Here is a 22,317-nt window from a genome sequence, read left to right on the forward strand (position 1 = left end):
ACACAGCTGGGGCAATTTGGCAATCGCTGGGCTTATGCCAGGCATATTTTAGTCCAGGTGACTTGGACAGCAGGATCAAATGTCATCTACACCACTCACCGGTGGCACAGAGCCCACAAACCCCCTGTGCTGTGTTACTCAAGAGCAGGCTCACCATGTCGCCATGTGAGAGCAGCATCAATTTTTTACCAGGGGGTGACCTCCTGCTGCCTCCGGAGCTATTGCTGGTGAACTGAGTGTCGTGGATGGGCAAACACCTCTGTCTCAGGAAGGCATTCAGGGCATGGCACACGCGGGCACTTCTTGGTTAGGAGCAGCCTGATCTGACAACTCTTGTGCTTCATTTCCATCCCCTCTCCTTTGCAACCCAGCTGCTGTTAGGCTGGGAACATATAGCAGGAAATACATCAGGAGAGCATCATTTCAGTTTTAACTTACATCTTGTTTTATTTGTGCCTTCTGCAAACTGATCATAGGGCTGGATTTTTGGGGTTGTTTTTATGTAGTGTCAATTTGCAAGCTGTTATCCATTCATTTCTGCAAAGAAACACAGGACTTGGAGTTGTTTGCAAACTATTTACATGTACATTTTACCCACGTGTGTAGTGCAGCAATCTGTTCATTTTCGCTCTTACTGTTATAGCATCAGATAAATTAAGGGGATTGGACTCCTGAGCTGGGACTTTGCAGCAGATATGCCTGCATCTGAACATGTCTGGTATGGACTCAGGGGCACTATGGCACTCGGCGAGCATCTCAGGATATCTCTGTTCTCCAAAGAAGCGATGGATAGTGGTGCTTGTTTGTCTGCCAACACAGGACTATTTTTCCTTTATGTTTCCTTGTGGTCTCGATAGTGCCCTGCTGGGCAAATTGCTCTTTGCTGGCACAACCCCTGTGCTGTTTGCTTCACTGCTAACATCGGCTGCAACTTACCACCGGAGTCTTTGTTTAAAGTCCCGATTATGAACAGATCTCCCATGTGTGCATCTTTACAGCTGTTCTTTCTGGCCTTCCAACACGCTGCCAGTAGAGCTCATTGAGTCAGGAAATAGTTTTTCCATCAGGGATCGGTCTCTGCAGTGCTGCAGTTTTTCTGGGATAAGAGGGCTGTGTCCTGGGAGAGTTTTGGTCCCTTTCCTACCTGAACTACTTAAACTGGTAAGGGGTTGCAGAGAGGTCACAGCGATATTGAGCTAATTCCCATGGCTAAGTTCATCTCAGGTTCCTCTGACATTATTTGGGAATCTGCATGGAGGGCAAAAGTTAATGATTTCCTTTCCCAGAGCTCCCTGTAGAGTCAAAGGGAGGCAGAGGTTCCCTCAGAGGTGATGCAGAGCACCAAAGTTATAACCACTGACCACTCAGGGGACTCACAATGACCGTACTTTTCCTCCAGACATCTCTCTCAGGGGTATAAAGTTAGGTGGGGTGTCCTCAGCCACCTTTCCTGCTGGTCTCTGCATCCTCTTGGGAACAATTCCTCTCCTTCTGACACAAAAAGCTTACCCCGAAGGCAAGGAGACTCACATCAATCTTGTGACCTCATTTCAGGAGGAAGATGAGATAAAGCTCTTCAGATGGAGGCCAGTTCCACCAGCCTCAAGAGGATCAAGTTTGGGAAGCTGAAGGTGGTACGTCGGCAGTTGCTGCAGAGGTACGAGCACCAGCCCTTCATCTCCTGCCTGGCGGGTTTCTACAGCTGCCGGTGGAAGCGGTACCAACGCAGAAGGACCGAGCCTGGGAAATGCTGCTGCAAGACGGTAAATTAGCTCAGAATCAGCAAAGACATTCATTTCTGCACTGGGAAAAGTCAGTCCAAGCTGAGAAGCAGTTGATGCTGTGGGTCAAAGGCCTGACCTCCCTTAGAGCCCAGCGCGGTCTCTTGGTGTCCTAGATGGCAGCTCCAGGGGCCGGAGGGCTTGCTGTGCTTCTCTGGCAGGCTCAGTTTGTCTGTGCCACCATGGAGAGAGTGTCCCCGTGTGGCTGGTGGTGTCGGGCAGCTGCGGGTCCCTGTGGTGCCAGCCCTGCTCCAGCAGGGCCACCCCGAGCAGGGGGCCCAGCCCCACGTCCAGGCGGCTGCTGGAGATCCCCAAGGAGGAGCCCCCAGCCCCTCTCTGGGCAGCCTGTGCCAGGGCTCCGGCACCCGCCCAGCCCAGCAGTGCTTCCTGAGGGGCAGAGGGCACCTCCTGGGCTCCAGGCTGGGCCCGGGGCCTCTGGGCCTGGCCCCGGGCACCCCTGAGCAGAGCCTGGCTCCGGCCTCTCGGCACCTCCCGGCAGTGCTGGTGGCCATGGCTGGCAGCCCCCGGAGCCTCCTCTGCTCCAGGCCCAGCAGCCCCAGCTCTCGCAGCCTCTCCTCGTAGGAGAAGGTCGGCTTCAGAAGGTCCAGCATCAAGCCACGTGTTTCACGGACAGCCTAGAAGCAAGCAGTGACTGCTGTTTGCTCTGCTTGTTTCGGAGTGAACGAGGCTCTGACCGATTGTCCTTCTTCTCCCTCTCTAGCGGGAATGCATGTTTTTCCCATTGCTCGTTGGAGCTTTCTGCTTTTCTCTTGTCTTCCTGTACATGTGGGGTGAAGCGAAAAATGACTACAACAACTTTGACTGGTAAGTGCCACGTTTTCCTCCTTTCCCACTCGGGTTTTAATGAGACACCCCAGGTAGGCCGGGCACTTCAGTCACGAGCCAAAGCTTTGGTCCCTTCACATCTTGGTTCTGGCACCCAAAATGAACTCCCAGGGTCTCCAGAGGTGCTGAGGCTCTGCCCTTTGCTTGGCTACGGTGTACAGGTTTAAGTGTGGATTTGTGAGAAAGATAACAACCGCTGTTGCAAAAATAGTGAATGAAAGGGACTAAATGGCTCTTTCCTTCCCTTAGTCTTCTTTTCTTTTTTCCTGTTCCCTCTGAAGAAGCGTAGTGGCTGGCATCAGAGGTATTGCAGCAGCTATCTCGGAGCAAAGAGAATTGCATGCTCCCAGTCTGGAGACAGAGAAATAACCAGTGTGGTTTTATGCAAATCCTTTCCTTCTGCACTGTGTAGGTAACAGTTATGTAAATCTGGCCCCTAAAATTAGATGCCATACAGATAGCTCAAATACCATGAGAAGGGGAGTTGTAATAATGTTATTCATTGTTATAATAATATAATATATACATATAATATTACATATTATATATATAATATATATAATACAATATAATATATATGATACAAATATATAATAATAATTATATTATATAATATATATTATATATAAAAGATATATGTAATATATAATAATATATAATAATGTGTAATAATGTTATTCAGGTGTTATTCATGTTATTGAGCCTTTGGATAAAAAGGAAAGCTTCCCTCTCTCTCCTTGGGATACTCCTCTGTAGCTCCTCCAGCTTTCTGGCATTTTCTCCTTCAAATATATTTTCCCTGCAGCCCCTGTGCTAACGTGCCACAAGTGCTATTATAAGGTTTTATTGCTTTTTAGGTATAACTATGGGAACCTGGGCTTCTGGTTCCTCTGGTCTCTTGTTCTCCTGGTAGTGGCTGCAATCCTGTTCATGTACATCGCGCTGCTGTTGGTAAGTAAGGCTCCTGTTAAGGAGTGAGTTACGGGTCTAGAAAATAAATACAGGGATGGTTTAATGTGTCAGACCAAAGTTCAGCCTTGCCCTGACACTTGACAGTAGCTACCTGGGGAGGACCGGGAACACAATGAGCATTTGTGGTACTTTCTCCCACCTGCGGATGAGCATTTTCAACACAGGTGTCTCTGAGCTAGATGTAGGTTCTGTGATTTCCCTCAGTGATTTCCCTTTGGTGAACTTGACCCATTTCTCCATCAACACAAGCAAAGCTGTGCCAGTATTGGTTATGTGGAAGCTGAGTTTTGTTATTTGACAGCAGGGAAGTATGGAGATCTGAGTCTTGTAGTGGTGATGTGTTGTCAAAGTAGAGTTATTCCTCTAACCCTGAACTGTAAAGCTCATGAGAAGAAGGGAAACATTATCACTAAAGCTGCCTTGATTCTCTCTGCCTTGCTGGAGGGTTTGTCTCCAGTTGGAGACTGCAGATGTGGTCACAAAACACTCCTTAAATTTATGCCCAAAGAGGTTTATGTTCCTGACGTCTTCACTTTTCCAAATCGCATTAAATTTTCCCCACTTTCCGTCTCATTCCTGCTCCAGCTTTCATTTTGAGATGCCAGGTGCTGAGGTTGAGCTTGTGGCTTTGACTCACCTCTGTGACCAAGGCAACTGGCTTTTATCATCAGTTCCTGCTGCTCCTACCCGTTCATTGACGTCTCATCATATAACCAGCCTGTAAATTGCCCGTGGCAGGGAACCTCTCTTAGCCTTGCTCACGCAGTGCCCAACACAACAGGTTTCCGAGGTCCTTTGTCCCTGCTGAAGTACAAATAAATAGTGATTTTATTTCAGTGCTAGCAATAAAATAACAAAGTGAGAAATAGGACAGCTGCTTGGCCATGCTACAAGCAATCAATAGCATTATAAAAGCTGTGGAATAACTTCTCTCTAAGTAGGACAAATAACAATATTTAATTACAAGGATTTTGAGGTGTGCTGGTGGCTGTAGAGCTTAATCTCTGTTATTTAGCTAGGTCTACCTAGCTTTCCTGGTGTTAATGGATCAGTGTGGGTAGTTTGGAGGTTGCAATGTTACTTTGGGCAACTCTGAGCTTTGCCAAAGATGCATGTGCGGTCAGGATCCGTTTGCTCCTCATCTTCATGAAGCTGTTAAGTAACCCACCTAAAGTCACTGGGTATTTCTAAGGGCACTTGCCCTGCTTGCTTGCATCGCTATGTCCATCATGTCTAATTTGGCAAGACTCCTGCATGCACTGATGTTAAGTTCTGGGAGGCACAAGGCTGTTCGTGCTCCTGCTATCTCAAAATGTGCAGTGGCTTTCCACAGGGGCAAAAGAAGCAGGGCATGGCTACAGCAAGTCAGGGACCTCCCACCTTGGGGTGCATCAGGCTACTGCTATCCTACCAAAAACATTCATCTCCAGAGGTTCAGCACTCTTGAGCAACCACAGCCAGCTGGCACTTCCCTGAGCACTTCTCCCTCCTACCCAAGTGATGTTCAGGGGGCGTAACACAGCAGAAATACCTTCTGCATTGAGCCACTGGTGGTTCCTGTGATGTGTGACTTCCCTACAAGACTGTTGGTATCACGCATCATAGCTAGACTTAGGTTAAACCATGGTCTGTTCTTCACCAGGTCTTAGGAGCACGTAGAGACCCTTTTTGAACCATGGTGGGCTGTGACCATGTTGGCTCCGTGTGAAAACTTGCGTTTGCCTTGTTTCCTAAGAGGCTGGCTGTGCTGCCTGCCTGTTATTTCTCAACAGTTTTTGGCTGAATCAGCGAATTTCAATCACCTGGGACAGACATCCTGACCTGCAGGGACATGGGATGGGGATGTGGAGGAGGGAGGATTCCACGTGTTGCAGGAAGGACCAGAGATCTTCACCCAGGCAATGCTTCCTTGTGATGTTTTACATCAGCAGCCCAACATGTCAGAAAGCTGAGCACGCTGATGCCCTTGCTGGAGCAGAGTTTTTACAGCAAGCAGTGCTTGGCGTGGTTTTGTTTGTGAGCATCGTAGTCTCTTCCTCCACCCAACTGAGGCCTGGAGGCCTCCTTCCACGTCCTTATTGTGAACTACTGAAGCAAACACTCTTCTGCCCAGCAGCCACCAGTGGCTGAACAAAGTGCTGCACGACAAAGCACTTGCTGTCTGTGCAAAGGCTCTCTCCGCCTGCACGCATCAGGGTTATTTTCTTCAGACAATCAGTTTCAATGAATTTAATTGTTATCACTCCCAAGGCAATCTTCTCATCCCCATTAGAGCTAAAAGGTTAAGCTGCGGGGTCTTGTTGTAGGACAGTTCAGGCTCAGGGGAGAAGAAAAATACTTTCTTGTTCAGTCTTTCAAACACAGAAGATGATATTTGCCTCTCTGCAGTTAAACACATTCATTCCAAGGGGTTTTGGGGAGGTAACTCGTGACTGTATAATGTAAAGGGGTTCAGATGTGCTGGGGCCTCTGCATTCATACACTAAGAAGACGACTCAAAATTGTACGTTGGTAGTGAAGTCCAAAGAGTGACCTCAAGCCTTCATCCCTGAGGGACTGGGGTATCATGGAAGCTCTGAAAGCCTGCATTTTTTTTTGCCAGAAAGTGAATGTAGAAACCTGGCTTGTGCTGTCAAGCCCCCATTGCAGTGAATCCCAGGGTATGTGTAGGAGCAGTTTGGAGGAGCCAGACCTGCTGGTGGTGGTTGTCCTTTGGCCTGAAGAAGTCTTGCTGTAGGTGGAACTGTGTGAGACACTGCTAAACGCAGCTGCTCTCCATGGAAGAGCAGATCAGACAGGTCCTGAGGCAGCTTTTGAGGAGCCAGAGCACACAGAGGACAGATCTTGTCCACATCACATCATCTCACCGGTCCATCAAGACGTGTTCTCCTCCACTGACCAGTGGAGCAACTGCGAGAGTTCCTCCTTCACCATCCGGGGATGAAAATTGGTGATTATACTTCTTGTAAGCTGGTAATGAGCTGTTACCTCTATCCATAAAAACGAGCTTTTCCTCCAATGGCATCCCCAAATATGCTGCATCTTTTGTAAGAAAGTTACACAGGAGTAGCAGGGGAGAGTCTAGTTGAGCACGGCCTCTGAAGTAGGTGTTTGGATGCACCTTAGGCAAGGACCAAGTCTTCGTAACATTGCTTGCCGAAAAGGGGAGATTTTGAAAGTGTCTTTTCCCTTCATTTTTCTAAAATGGCTTATTTAAATGTGCCTGGTTTAAGATCTTCAGCAGTAATTCAGTTCTCTGTGAACTGCTCCCGCGGTTACTCATCATGTCCTAGGTGTAGGATTCAATTAAAGGAGGCTGACATGTCAAGTAGCCCTTAAAGGCTGATCTGTATTCTCTGCTGAGCTTATCTTGCCTCAAATCAGCATCATCCTGGAAGGAGAGGGTATTTGTAGCTGGGTCAGAAACACCTTACATTCCTTTATAGTTGGGTTTCAGGAGAACAGCTCCCCTTCCCAGCACATTATTGCCCTAAATCTCTTTGTCCTGCTTTCACACAGTCCCACTGTGTTACAGTCTGCAAGGACCTGGATTATAAATTATCATCTCAGTGGAGCACTGATGACTGCTAACAGATGTTTTTTCTCTAAACCCTCACAGGTTTGCACAGCAGCAAGGCATCTGGGCTGGTGAAACTCATCACAAGGCACCTGGGCTGGTGAAACTTGTCACCAGGTTCATCAGTTGTCTGTGACAACCTGAAGCTAGTCTCCAGAAGAGCCACGGACTGGTTTTCCTCATCCTTTACTTGGTGTTCAGGGCATCTCAGGTTGTCCCCTGCCCTGGCTGGGGTTTTTGCTGTCCTTAAGGGACCCTGATCCCCAAGGGCTCCAACCTGCCAGCAGGGAAAGGAACACACCAGCCATAGGGCCACAGCTGGGGATTAAAAATTAACCTAATACAAACCAGAGGTTTTGAATCTCCAAGGCAGTTTTCCATGTTCTGAGACGTGCATTTCTTGCATTTCTTGCAATTACTGTCACTGTGTGCCTTCCTTTGCTCTCTGCTCTGTTTGTTTGTTTGTTTGTTTTGTGTTTTTGGTTTTTTTTGAGACTTTTATTCCCTGAGCTGTCCCCCATGGATGATGTGCCTTTAGTGACAACAAATACATAGAAAAAAAGTAAGGTTGCTGCTCTATTTTTCATGTCATGGCTGCTGGCCCAGGCCATATTCTATCTATCAGAGTGCAGTCACAAAGTGTGTACCCCAAAATGCTCAACTATCTGTCACCCATGAGGAGGTTTTGACCCTACAAGGCAGTTTTGGTGAGTGCTTGGCCATTTCAGGAATGTATTTACTGTAGCAATAACCGCTTCTCTCCATCCACCTGTCCTGCCTTGCCATTGTGCAGAAAGGCCTAGAGTAAAGTGACTTCCCTATACAAAAATAATTCTAGAAATGCCTCATTTTGTCATTTTGTACCAGGATGCAAATAATCTCTTCTTGCTTTCCCAGGTCCTAGCGATGTGTTTGCTTGCAGAAGGTCAGCAGCTGTACCTGCACTGGAGTCACAAGGTGGAGAGAGGGTTTTCTGGTAACCCTAACCATGCTTTAAACCATCAGCCTGTGGTGTTTCCCTGCGTGCAAAACAGCTTAGATCATAGGAGAGAGGGAGGAGGTTAATCTTAGGAGGCTTTAAATATCCATACTAATGATATCTCCAAGTGAGCTAATCACCCCAAGCTCCCTGTGCAGTCAGATGAGGGAAATGAACCCTCTGAGGATGCAAATCATCCAGCTGGTCATAGACACTTAAATTGAGATGAGATGAATCACACCTAAAGTACCTTTTTTCCCCACTGGCTCTAAAAGGAGCCCGTGGTGACTCACTGAGGTGAGGATGTCTGCATTTAACATGTCTACATGTGGTTGCATGTAGACAAAGGCAAAGTTTCCATGAGGAGCACAGCGTAAGTCCCTGTAGCAGGACCCAACAGCTTTAAAAACAGTGGCCGCTTCCTCTGCAGAACAGAAACCTGGCTTTTCCAAGGCATTCTGGTGCCCCGTGTCTTTTCGTCTTGGGGTGGTTTTGGAAAAGCCACGTGGAGTTTGGAAGGCATAGAAACAACTCCTCAGAGAGCTGTTGCTGCAAAATGATGCTTTAGAAACCACCTTTCTTAAGAACTTCTTGAAAGCCAGGTGAGGCTTTTAAAAAAAGAGCCATGAAGCTTAGGGGAAAGCGTAATAAGATTGCAAATCTTGCAGTGGAGTGGAATAGTTGAATGTCAAAATACTCGATCCTCTGTTTCTTCATTTACACAGTGGAAACGATCAATTTTACTATCAAAAATGGGCTTCCAGAAGATTCAGAAAGCTGTAGAGCAATTTGTGGAAAACACCAACGCTGCATCCCTATGTGGAAGAGATTAGGGACTGATTATTAGGATGCTGATCTGTAGGATCTCCCTGAAGACTGGTTAGGGCCTTGGTCCAATTTCTACTCGTGTTTAGTTCTCAGCAGGCAAATAAGGTTCCAAGAAGAGCCTGCCATCATAACTGCTTGGTACCAACCTGGGCAAGAAGCCACAGCACAGAATGAGCTACCCCTTCACTTTTTTTTAGTTAAAGATTAAATTCTTATTTCTGAACTACAGAAATGTTTGCAGTTGCTGAAGCCTCTTCCAAAGCAACTCAGCATAAGGAAGCTGTGCTGATGTCTCTTTTGGGTTTAACTTGGTGTTTCTGAGTTCAGCCAACTACAGAATTTAACGATAGTTGTTCATCTAGGCTCCATCTGCATCAACAGACAGAGAGAGGCATCCCTTATCATAAAGCAAGTGGAAATGGATCACCTCTGTAAATTCCTCTCTTTCTCCCGTGACTAGAGAGGGAGCCTTGAGGGCTGACTCAGGTTAGGTACTTAACTTGTAAAATCAGTTTTGCCATGCAGAAAATCCAATTTATAGCACTGTGGGTCTGGTTTTAGTCCCATTAGATCTCTTTGTCTATGAAGTGGCACAGCCAAGCTTGTGCATCCCGAATGTATTGAGTCCAAGCTGATTAAAGAAGCCTGTTAGGCAACTAGATTGCACACCCTATGCAGAAATGCCAAAGCTTATTAATGTCCTTTGTATCTCCCCAGATTGGGACTTTTCTTGTCCTGGGCTTCTCTATCACAGCCCTCTTCATATTACCTGTACTCTGGGGAGATCAGTGGAAAACAGTCCGCCTCTCGTTCCAGGTAAGAGGCTTGTTTGAAAGGAGGTTCTTTGAAAAAAACAACTGGTTTCTTGAAGTATTGTGTGGCAATCAGTGGAAAATATTCCATACGTGAAATGGTTTTCACATGGGTTTTCCTGGCAGTCTGTGCAGTTTTGTATAAACTTTTATTAAGACTTAACATTTCCCGTAGGGAGGAAGGAAGCCAAGACCTGAGGTTTGGTATCAAGCTATCTGTTTGATGTAACATGTCTCCTTTGGGGAAGTTGTATCTTTTTTTTCCCTTTTTTTTTTTGGCAAACTTGTTGTAAGTGCACTGTTGATTAGCAGGTGCTGAGGGCAAGTAAATCAGATCCCTTTGGCTGGTGGGGTTACTGGAGTGAGAATTCAATCCCTACTCAGCTCATGCCAGCTCAGCAGCTTTTAGCATTAGTCCAATTTCAGTCTCCTACAACCCAGAAGAGCTTCATCCCCTGAGGATGGGAATCAGGGCTAATGCACTGGCAAAGGTTAAGAGAAAGTGTCAGCTTCTCCTCCCTTTTGCAGACTCTAGGGGAGGAGGATGGGGAGAAGGAGACACAAAATCTTTTGGGTTTCCCACAGGTGTGGTTTATTTGGGGTGTTCATGCCCTTTGTGATGCTTCAGCTGGCCTCCTGCTGCTGTTCCCAAAGGACACCAGTCTTTAACAAATCCTGTGTCCTCTCCACTAGCCCTGCATAACTATCTCAAATATCCTGGACGTCTCAGGTGGCACCTTTGTTTATGCAACTGCATCCTGCTTCTGGTCAAAAGCAGTTGGGATCAGGTGTCCAGGGCAGACAGTCTCACACACAATGACATCTCTCAATGACTTCTGCTTTTCTTCAACCCTTACATCTTAAGAGAGTTGGCCAAGCGATAGGAAAGGCTGAGGAAATTCGAGTTTGTTGACATTAGATTGATGATTTAGTTGCAGTGGAGATGACTGTTACATGGATAAGATTGGATTGGAGTAGATTGGATTAAAACTGGTGCTCTCTGGAAGGTGTTCACAGGTTATGATGTAGTAGTAAATGTGATTGTTTGCCAAGCCATCCTGGACAAGGACAGACTCGTCCCTTTTGGCTGTTTGAGAGGAAAGGAGAGCTTTATACTGAAGTGAGGAGCACTCCTCAGAGCAGGGAACCAGCCTGGCACATCTCTCTCCCCTGACTCAAGATGAGTTTTGTGGATCCAGCCTGGGTGTGGGAGATAATGAACTGCTGGTGTCCACAGCAGGAGCCCATCTATGAGGGAGGCTGCAGCTGTGTTGGGGCTTGTTTCTGTCTGTATCCACACTTCATCCTTTGAATAAAATCCCTTTTTCTCCTTTCTGATTCAAAATAAAGTTAATAAGAATCATTTAAGGAATAAGAAGTCTTTGATGTACCAGTCCATACTAGAGTAAAGGTATCACTTCTTTCTTGCAAAAAAAATGTAGAGTTGGCTGTCCAGCAGTGATGTAAAGATCCAGTATGAAAACAGTAATTCCCCTTGTCCTTTTTGGCATCAGCCAGAGTAGAAATGGACTGGCTGCAGGAATTGCTAAATTGCTGAGTAACCGATGATGAATAAGTGGCTTTCCCCTTTATTTCAATGGGGGAGTAAAATGATTGACGTTGGTGCTGGCAGGTTTCTAGGGGACTCTTGTAGTAATGCTCTACTTCTTGCATTTCCTTCCCTGCAGGTTGCAACCAAACAGATGAATTTGCAGCAGCAGCCCAAGAAAGAAGTGATTATCAATGAAATCCTGGTAATGAGGGAAAACAAAAACCCCAACATCGTCAACTACTTGGACAGGTACGTCGTGATTTGAAGGGTTCACCGAGGGGCTCTGGAAAACACTTCCTTGCCACTGTCTTAAGTGATCCATCTCAGCTCAATGTAGATCTAGGACGATCTTGCATTGCTTAATGGATGTGGCAAGGTTGGGGTGTGGGTCGCTTAGTGGTCTCCATCTATATCCTAGGAGAAACAAGTGTCTGAATTGGTATTAATGGAGTATTTAGGCTCTCTTTAGAGATGCTGACAGCAATGGCATTAGCAGCATGCTGTCAGGACCCCATTTTCCAAGGCGCTCTACCAAATTTCACCCGACAAGCCATTTCCTTCCTGATGCTACAGGAGAAATGGGAATCCCTTGAACTGTGTTATTTGTTTTCCTCTTCCTCTTCTTTCCTCCTCCCTGAGCAATACTAACGTTCTGCTTGCAGAGGAGTAACCCTTCAATGTTCAGATGGTAATCGTGTCCCTGTGGCTGTCCACTGAGGTTTTCTGTGTTGTAGCATAGCAGTGGTAAGGCTGAAGGATGCGTGACACATAACTAAGCGAGGCTGCTTTCTTGTGGGTGTGTGTAAGGGAGGAAAGGAGAGGTGGCACAGAGTGGAATAACCCTTTGGGAGATAGAGAGAACGGGCTTATTCCTTGCTTGGAGCTGGGTTTTGTGGACCTGGACACATGCTTAGATGCGTTACATCCATGTGGGATGACTCCTTGAATCCCTGCAAGCCTGGATCATTCACCTTATGCTCAAGCTAGTTGCAGTGGAGCTGCAGCAGGGTTTCCAGCCTGCTGCCCTCGTCAGAAACAAGCAGTCTTGATTAACTACAGGTTTGGGTATTTGTAGGGAAAACTGTGCCTAGATGGGTGAGCTTCAGACTTTAATCTTGGCAGCTCATCTTCTGAAGATGGAACGGAGGGATGTGACCCAGAATGTCTTCTGGGAATCGGAGAGAGAGAATTTGGACACTCGCTTGCTCTGCATGGATATCAAAAGCCTATCAACTGTTGCCTTAACATCTTCCTCTGATGTCCTAGCTAAAAAAAGTACTTCTCATGCTGCAGCATCCACTGTGGTGCTGAATTTATATGGTGCTGTGTTCCATGTTATAAGTACGGATGTAAAGAGCTGCCTTACCGAAAGGACAAAGCCTGCTGGTGAAATTTTGAGGAAGGGGTGCGTTTGTGCAGGGAAAGTGGTGCTGGGCACTCTTAGAAACGGCAGAAATTACCTGTGCAAAATGAGCAAAGCAGAAAAGAACATTTAAGGATTGCATGTGGGCTGAAAGTGTGTATTTCTCCAGGCTGATCAGAGGCTTTGTTTTGGGAAAACTGTTTGAGATGCATGTTCTTCCTTTAGAGAGAACATCCCCGTGTACATGCACATGCCTTGTCTAGCCAATACATCCCAGCTGTAGGGTAGCTGCACGTCCTGCTGTCTTGTTTAAACTTCCAGCAACAAGAGCCGCTTCTTTTGTCCTCGACTTTCTCTCACTAAGCTTTTTCAGGGGGATTAGCTTTTGTTCGAGTGCAGCAAATGGACAGAACAGCAACGAGGGTGAACGCTGGGGGTTCTTGTGCCTATTGTGGGGCTTTGCAAGCGCAGGATCTTGCTGCTGGGCAGCTGCATCCCTCCTGCCTGCCCTAATGTGCCTGCTGGTTTCCTGAGTGCTGAGTGAAGCTGGTGTTTGAGCGCTGCTTGCTGGCTTCCACCTACTGCTGTCACAGAAGGAAGGATGTGCTGGCCGCTGTGGGACCTGTTTCCTTTTTTGTGGTTCTTTTTTGACAGTGCAGACAGGTACTCCCCCCCTTCTGAGTACCTACTGGAAGCTGCAAGATGCTCACCAGTATAAACCAGCCCTCCCATCCCTCTGCCTCAGCTCCTGGCCTTATGCAAGGGTTTCCAGTGTCTCTTACCTGCCTTTACCTCTCTTACCTACTTCCTAGTAGTTACGAGGTCTTACTAGATGTTAAGAGGTCTGGCTGGCTCACAGGCCCCCAAACACCACCGTGCAAATGGGGCATTTAGGATTCAGGCAGTTCTCTGCTGCCCTGTGTGGCACAAAGGTGTGCTGGGAAGCTTAAGCCCTAACTCAGCTGTACTTTTATTGCTGAGTGTAGAAGCATGCGTATCTGAAGACAGTGACCCTGCACAGACAAGCAGCCACTTGTGCTGAATTACCTTCTGGTCCTGCCTGTGTTTTTCTCCCGTGTGAAAGAGGCCCTCAGAGACCTGTTTCTAAATGTAGGCACCTAAAGTTAGAGGATGCCCAGCGTGAGGCAGAGCAAAGTTCTGCCTCGGGGTTTCTTTTGGAAGAGGAACCCTCGTTAACCTAACAAACCCCACAAATCCTCATTTTAGGTGATAGCCACTGTTACGGAACTGCGCTTCCCAGTAACCCCAACTCCCAGCTTGTATGTGTCGACTTCTTGATGAATTCTCCTGCCAGCAGGCAGAAGCTTGCAATTTGATTCTCTGCCGCCTCTCTCGACTCATCCGTCTGCTCCTTTCCAAACGGGGCAGATAAGCTGTGAAGGTGGGGTTTATGGTTTTCAAGCTGATGGTTCCTTCCTTCAGGAATGTGTCATCCTGATGCATCTGTTGTGAAAGGTTGTGTTGATTTTTTTCTGGATGGGCCCAAGAAGGCAGAAGTGGTTGGTGATGATTTTTTTTTACATGAGTTAATGCTGGTGCCTTCAACCCAGGTCTTCTGCTTCTAGGCATGAGCACACGTGCTCCCAGCAGAGAACAATATCCCAAATGGATGTGAAAAGTCACCCTCATCTCAGCTTTTTCCTATTTATCTTCCTACAGGTTTCCTACAGATGAGATTTTTCAAATGCACGATGCTTAAAAAATGGTGTTCTTGAAAAAGACCTGAAAAGTTGTACGTGGGCAACCACCCAGGACTGTCCGTGTGCCTGGGCAAGGGTAGGCCGTTGCTTCGGGTAGGAGGATGCCAGTGGTGTCAGAACAGCCCACAGCCACCTTTTTCAGTGCAAGAGCCCTTGAAAAATCATGCTGTGCACCAGCTGTTTAGGGATGCATGCTTGGACCCCGTCCTTTCCTGGTATCTCTTTCCTCTCTCTCCCAGTGTTGGAAGGAATCGTGAGCTTGTCTCTTTCTTAGCCTGGGCCCTTCCCATGGCAGAAGAAATCAGCCTTGCTTTTGTGGGCAGGAAACTTTGAACCTGCTCTTCCATCACCTCAGCCCTGTTTTCTCCTCAGCTTTCTGCACTCACCCTTTGTCTGCTCTTTCAGGTTGTGGTCAGATCCTCCAACACACAGAAGTTGCCATGAGTACCTGGTGCCCCAGTACATTTCAATATTCTGTTCAAGCCTCATGTTTCCCTGCACTTCTAAGATAGCTTTAAAACCCAGTGCGTTCTGACTCAGGAAACGGTGACATGCTCATATTTGCTTGTTCTAAAAGCTGTTTTTGGCACTTCAGCTACCTTGTAGGAGAAGAGCTCTGGGTCGTCACGGAGTACTTGGCAGGAGGCTCCCTAACAGATGTTGTGACAGAGACCTGCATGGACGAAGGACAAATCGCAGCTGTGTGCCGAGAGGTAAAGCTGCACCCACAGCCTGGGCGAGCTGTGAGGAGGAAGGGGACAGGGCTTTCTCTGATGTATTCTGCTGGAGGAGCTGTCTACAGCTTCTCTACTGCTGCAGTCATCTTCTCAGAGGATGGATTTCACTGGGGAGGTGGTGGCATGCTCCTGTTAGCTTTCACCCTAGAGTGAGGACTGCAAAATGGGGCTGGAATCCTTGCGGTTACGCCTGTTTTCTTCAGGGCTAACCTGTCCTCCTGCTGGTCCCAGTGGGGATGTCTCTGTAGCCCTGCACATACTGGATATAGAAAAGGCTCTAAAAAGCTAAGCCCGTGCTACTCAAAATGCACATTGTTAGAGTCCATAGCTGGCTAAATGTACTTAATGCACAGTAAGAACCTCTTCCTTTCTTTTTTCAGTGTCTCCAGGCTCTGGAATTCCTCCACTCGAACCAAGTTATTCACAGAGACATCAAGAGTGACAACATCCTGCTGGGCATGGACGGCTCCGTCAAACTAAGTATGAGGGGAAGAGCGCTGGTGGTGACTTTAGTTATCAACCCAGGCTTCTTCCCTGCTACGGGACAGGCCTGGTGGGGAGATGGGTGCTTGAGATGCTTGGTGCTGTGGTGGTGGAGGGTGTGTAGAAATGCTGCTGTAGGTATTTTTGTGGCATCTGTTTCAATGGAGATTGGCAAGCATAAATCCCTGTGAACTGCTAACAGACGTGCAATGAGATTTGGTGTTCATTTAGCCTTGGGCCATCTGTTTGTGTTGTGTGAAGTAACAGGATTTTAATGCACCTCCAGTCTAGAAAGCTGGGTTTTTAGGTGGAGGGTGACAAGCCTTTCTCCGTTTGTGATCCGTCGAGTCTTGAAAATACTGCAGGTACTTGGGTGATGGAGGTGGGTGGAGGGGAAGTTGCAATCTGTTCAGCTAGAAAGCATTTAATCTTACAAACCCAGTGTGTAGTAGTGTGTAAGCGATTAGAGGTGTCTAATTTCTTATATTAGGAGTGAGTTTCTATAGCTGAGTAATTGGTAACGACAGACACGGAGAAGGCTGAGGTACTCAGCAACTTCTTTGCCTCCGTCTGCGCTGGTAGATGGGCTTCCCAAGTCTTTCATTTCCCTGAACCCGTAGGTGGAGGCTGGGGGAGCAAAGTCCCACCGACTGTAAGTGCAGAGCAGGTTCGAGACCACCTGCTGAATGTAAACAGGTCCAGGTCTATGGGACCTGATGACATGAATCCCAGGGTCCTGAGGGAACTGGCTGATGGGGTTGCCAAGCCTCTCTCCATCACAGTTGAAAAGTCCTGGCAGTCGGGCGATGTCACTGGTGAGTGGAAAAATGGAAACGTCATGCCCCTACTCTTCAACAATCAAAACAAAGAACTGAACAAAGAGCGCTACTCTTCACCAATTAAAACAATTAGGAGACTTTTCTTCTCAGCAAGAGCGGTCAGGCACTGGGACGCGTTGCCCAGGGAGGTGGTGGAGTCCCTGTCCCTGGGGGTGTTCAAGGCAAGGTTGGACGTGGTGCTTGGGGACGTGGTTCCGTGGGTGACATTGTTCGTAGGGGGATGGTTGGACCAGGTGATCTTGGAGGGCTTTTCCAACCTTAATTTTTCTATGATTCTATGATTCTGTGATCTTTTGGAAAGTCAAATGCAAATAAGACAGGGCCAAGCAATTTCCACAGGAAGGCTCTCCAGCTTTCTGTCTTCTCAAAGAAAATAATAAGTACCAAATAGGGAACTTAAATTTATTCTGAACACAGTATTTGCTCTAGAAAGCAAATTGTGTTTGAGAGATGGTACATCTTCTGGGGAAATATTATCTCTGGGACTGAAAATACGACCAGATAATACTGGTGGGTGTGGGTGGAGGGGGGACAGACTGGGCATTGCTTTCTGTTTTCACAGACCCAGGAACAGGCTTGAGAGCATGTGTTACACAGTGTATTACAGCTGCAAAATGCTGCAGTGCCACGTTTCACAGCATCCATGTACAGCTCTTTACTGATCACCAGCCTTCACATCGACAAGTGAGCAGCTCTGTGATGTTGATGGCCTCAGCGAGTCAGATTTAGAAGCTTACTCCTGAACACCTTGTTAACCACAAAACCAGGCCTCCTTTGCAGCAGCAATGTAGCAGGCAGTGCAACAGGCTAGCTTGTACCACAGCTGTGGCATCAGTACGTGTTGTTTTTGGAGAAACCTGCTGATTTCTAACTTTTTCTTCCCTCCTGCTTTGCTTTTCCAGCTGACTTTGGCTTCCGCGCCGAGATCGCTCCCGAACAGAGCAAGCGCAGCACCGTGGTGGGGACCCCGTACTGGATGGCGCCTGAAGTGGTGACACGAAAAGCCTCCGGGCCCAAAGTGGACATCTGGTCACTGGGGATAATGGCCATCGAGATGATCGAAGGAGAACCCCCCTACCTCAATGAAAACCCCCTGAGAGTAAGCGAGTGCCTTTTTTTGCCCTCAGGCCTTCGCTGAGCCTGCTGGTTAACCTAGGCTCTGGAGGAGGCAGGTGAACCTCCGCTGTGGTTTCATCACATGCAGCTACACGTCTCCTTGGATGCTGTAGTGAGAAGATTGTGGTCATTTAAGTTAGAAGCCATGGCTGGTTCTGGGTGGCAGAGGGCACAGGCTCTTCCTGTTGCAGACCTTCAGGTAGGGTCTGAGTTAATCATGTGGTGCATCCATAATTCCCCCCCTTCTGGAGAGGCTGACAGGGGCACCTTCTGGCCCCAGAGTGCCTGGCTTCTTAAATCCTTGTGAGTGGGGAAGAGAGCTGTCCTTGAATTCGAAGAATACCACATTACTCTTTTACAAACAGGGCTTTTTCTTGCTGGTGCATTGTTCTTCTTGGCATGCTCCCAGTAAAGCTCCAGGTTTAACAAGCCTTTAGTCAGGCTTTGCCCCTGCTGGTGTCTTTCCCTTCGTATTCTTTAATGAAAGGGGAAATTCTGTCAGTTTGTAAGAATGCAGCTGTTCTTGGTGTAAGCCAGTTTTATGGCTTTTTTTCCTAAGCTAAACAGGACGAAGGGATCTAGAACAGTTCTGTTTAACTTGTTTCCGCCTCTTTGACTGGAGGTGATTTTGGGAGAGAAGTGCAGCAGTGAAGAAATGCGAAAGGAAAATGTTGGTGTGGAGTTAAATGAGGATGGCTAAGCAACGGGGTGCTTTGCTCTCATTTAACTTAACTTGTTGCAGTTCCCAGGCTATCAGACCTCTACCTTGAGATGTGATGAGCGATGAGCTCAAAAGGCCTCTGCCAGATGTCTGTTTCCTTTTAAAAGGCATCTAGCGATTTTCTTTTAAGAATAAAATTTTGCAGTGGATGAATTCTGAATTTCCTGATTCTTAGAAAATTCTTCATTCGCAAGCAGCAGCAAAACGACTCCACTCGTTTCTGTAGGGTGTTAAGTGCTGCTTGAGAACCTACTGGCCATCTTTTGTAAGGGACCAACTGCATCTTTAGAGTATTGACTTTTGAGGCCTTGTGCAATTGGGCAAAGTATCGAGAGAACAAAGCCTCCTGATTATTCAGGGGTACCTTCCCATGAGGATATAGTTATTGCAGGAGTCGAGCAATGGACAGAGCTGTGCCAGCCAACTTCCCTATGTAAACACAGTCTGGACTGCTGGTTTTGTCCTCTTAATCCCTTGAGAGGGCTGCAGGATCCAAACCCAGATTACGAGGGTAAAGCAAGAAAGGATTGGATCCCATCCACATAAAAATAAGGCTGGCAGCTCTTCTCTTTGCTGAAACTTAAGCATTTCTTCGTCACCCTGATAAGGGTTTTTGTTTTGGTTTTGTTTTTCCCCATTGAACTGTGGGGAGGGAGAGGAAAAATGGGTGCCTCTGTGAACCGCAGCTGGAGTCTGACCTTCGTAACCTCCTGTTTCTTTGGTGCTTGCTTTGCTTTAGGCCCTGTATCTCATTGCTACTAACGGGACTCCGGAACTGCAGAATCCAGAAAAGCTTTCACCCATATTCCGAGACTTCTTAAATCGCTGTCTTGAAATGGACGTGGAAAAAAGAGGTTCTGCAAAAGAGCTGCTCCAGGTAAGTGCTGGGGAACAGGACGGAATTAAGCATTCTAGAGTGAGAATAGGCACGCGGAGAAATGTCATTTGGGGTCTTAAATACTGCGTCATCTGAAGTCACAAGCACAGCAGAGATGATTTACCATGAAGAAACGAACAAAAAAACCCAAAACGAACCAACCAAAAAACCCCAAATCCATACCGAAGCGTTTACAGAGTACTTTCCTTTTTGTGCTGTACTTGCTACTGGCAGCAGCTGTGCAGCGTGTTCTGTAACCAACCTCAAATAATTGCCGTGCCCCGAGCCTGCCAACTGCTGAGCCCCTTAATTCCCGTGGCTTCTGCACGCAGCTCACCCTAACATCTGGCTGTGGTGTTGCGGTCTGGCCATGCTTGTTCCCATTTGGATAACAGGAGGGCTTCCAGCTATCGAATGCTCTGGTTGTCTCCCTTCTGGGGGAGAGTTCCCAAAGCTTTTTGGAAGGGGCACGTCTTGCACTAACTGCAGCAGTTTGGCGTGAACACATTTTGCCAGATACAGCTCTTCCTGCAGAGGTGATGGAACCAAGCTTGTGAGAAATCCTCAGTTATTTCACTGAAAACCTGGTGTCTTTGTCTGGACTCCTGGTGAAAGTGAAGGACGAAGCTGCCAGGCTTTTTACCGACACAGATGAGGAGTGTTCATGTGTTTCCTTTTGTCAAACCTCCCACGGGGGTGGAAAATGTGCTTCAGCTCTTTGTAAAATAAATCTGTGATGATGGGGCCCTCAGACCTCACCTGTGAGACAGTTGTCTCTTTTTTGGTGTTCCTTTCTTTCCTTTAGTTTGTTTACTGGATTCAGCTTTGGGAGTGCTGCTGCCTTTCTGAGACTCTAAAGAAGCATTAATCAGCGGCAGAAAGAATGGCAGTAGATGAAAGCTGACTTTTTCTCCTGGACTTGCCAGCTCCAGAGTATCAGAGAGCAGCAGTGCTGTGTCCCTTGGGGCAGGAGAACATTGGGACTGCAGCATTTCTGCCTGCCTTTACCTTTTGGCCTCGGATTTTTCCACCTCTGAAGTGTGTTCAGATTGGGTGGTTGATCCCTTCTGGTGCTCAGAAATCCTGGGGGACTTAATTATTTTGGGTTTTCAGAACAGCTTGTGGGCTTCAGGCCTTCACTCGTCTGATTAGCTGTCTTGTGTCAGTCTCTGTCCTCAAGCTAGACTTCCTCTGCGAGGCTGGAGTATTGCAAGCTTTCCACTTAACCCTGAACACAGGGAAAACTCCTTCCTCTGTTCCAGATGTTGTGTTTTAAACCTTGCCCCCGAAACAAACTCCACATGTCCTGCAAGAAGCACTTTGTGACACCACCTACTGCTTGTTGCATGCTGGATAATCCATATTGTTTAACAGAACAGAGCACCTGGTATAGGAGATGGCCTGACTGGTCCTGTTGTGAATTCCCTGCTGTGCTCCTCAGTCCCAGCTGTTCTGAAAATTTCTAATAGCTTTAGAAGGCCAAGGCAATGTTTTCAGCAGATGTGGTAACAGGAAAGAAAAATGGAGAGATGATTGCTTCAGGAAGCCCTGTGCAATGTTTTGGAACTGCACAGGTTGCTTTTACTTACACCTCCCTTCCACAAAGAATTTCCCTGCAGATTTTGCATGAATTTATTTCCTGGGAGAACTTGCTTGGTCTTGGGAGTGTATAAACTTTGGAGAAATTAGGATGTGTTGGGTGCAAAGCTCTTTATCAGTTCAGGTGAGGCCCAAAAGTCACGGTGAACTTTCTTGCTCATCGTGTCTTTTTTGTTTCACCTGCTTGGAGGTTGTTGGAGTTCATACAGGTCTAGGTCCTGATATTTTGTGTAAACACCAGGCTTTTGGGACGTGTTCTGAGAAATGTAACCTTTTTTTTTCCTTTTTCCTCTTCCTAGCACCAGTTCCTGAAAATTGCAAAGCCTCTTTCTAGTCTCACTCCTCTGATTATTGCTGCTAAAGAAGCAGCAAAGAACAGCCATTAAAGCGGGGGAGCCAGCACAGCCGTCGTGTCAAGCCTTTTAGATGTTCCCTACAGAAACCGAATTACCTGTCCCTGTCCCCTCCTGCTCCTCCTTCACAGGGGTGTTCTTAAAACTTTGATCTGCCTTGAAGGGTAGCAGATGTATCGTTTGCTGAATGTGGGAGGGCACGCAACAGGTACGCTGCTGATCTTGCGTAGTGAACTGTCTTTCCATCCTCCTTGATGGGCACGGTAGGGGAAGGGTATATTTTATGGCTGGGAAGATCTTCTGAGAACATCTGAACCTGACCTACCCGTAGCAAAGCCAGTTTGTTCTTGTATTTCTTACTGTGTTTATTTTTAAAGATAATGTGGAGCCTTTAGACCATGTTTATCTTAATAAATTAAATCTTCTGCTGGCTGGACTCTTCCTGCTTCTGCCAAGCTGCTCTTCCAGCACTGAGGCTGCTCTCTGCTTCGGATGACTTGAGGAGGGAAGGAAGCAGGCAGCAGCAATCGGAACAGCTAAAACAACTGGAAGGGGAACGAGGGCAGGACCATGCAGCCCTCCGGCAGCACCGCTGGATGCTTCCAGGGAGCAAAGAGAAAGCCTGTGTGTGCTTCTTGCAGCTGTTGGACAACTCGTGATCTTTTTGCCAAATTGTGTGAATCAAGGTCCTTCCCCGCACACTTTAGTTTCAACTCAAGTAATCAAACAGCTTTCAAAGAGTTCTGATATTCTAGAAAAATCACAGGAAAAATCAACTGGGATTTCTTTTAGGGTTATTTTATTAGTGCTGTCAGGCTTCGTGGAGACCTGCCCTGTGAGAGAAAGCAAACAGAACAATTGCTCTTATGAAGATAAGGTCTGCCTGCAAGATGATGTTGAAAACTCTTGCTTCTTAGACCAAGGCCAACAGAAAACAACCTGATCACGGACAGTGTTTTCTTGGAAGCATAGGGGCATTCATTTTTTTGTTGTTTTGAAATGAGCGAGTGAACTGATATCTTTATGCTACTGACTCCTTTGGTTGCTAATGATGCGTAAAACAACAGCAACCCTGGAACTACTAGAGAGATTGGGTGTAAACACTGGCGTCGTGTTGAACTGTATCCTGATTTTTAATAAAAGGACTGCCGCATTTCTTAA

At 47.1% G+C, this 22,317-nt stretch overlaps 1 protein-coding gene across 1 annotated transcript; it reads left to right on the forward strand.

Annotated features, from left to right (window-relative positions):
* Nucleotides 1-1,580: 1,580 nt before the first annotated feature.
* LOC308186361 (serine/threonine-protein kinase PAK 1-like) lies at nucleotides 1,581-22,317 on the forward strand (the record flags this gene model as incomplete). The annotated part of the gene is made up of 11 exons (XM_080608519.1): nucleotides 1,581-1,763; nucleotides 2,503-2,606; nucleotides 3,485-3,578; nucleotides 8,074-8,133; nucleotides 9,701-9,799; nucleotides 11,484-11,596; nucleotides 15,027-15,144; nucleotides 15,549-15,648; nucleotides 17,393-17,589; nucleotides 19,067-19,204; nucleotides 21,103-22,317. 11 exons carry the CDS (start codon nucleotides 1,581-1,583, stop codon nucleotides 21,187-21,189), a joined length of 1,293 nt encoding a protein of 430 aa, XP_080464645.1. The 3' UTR covers nucleotides 21,190-22,317.

The sequence above is a fragment of the Anser brachyrhynchus genome (assembly GCF_964034855.1).
Source record: "Anser brachyrhynchus genome assembly, contig: SCAFFOLD_264, whole genome shotgun sequence".
Lineage (NCBI taxonomy): Eukaryota > Metazoa > Chordata > Aves > Anseriformes > Anatidae > Anser > Anser brachyrhynchus.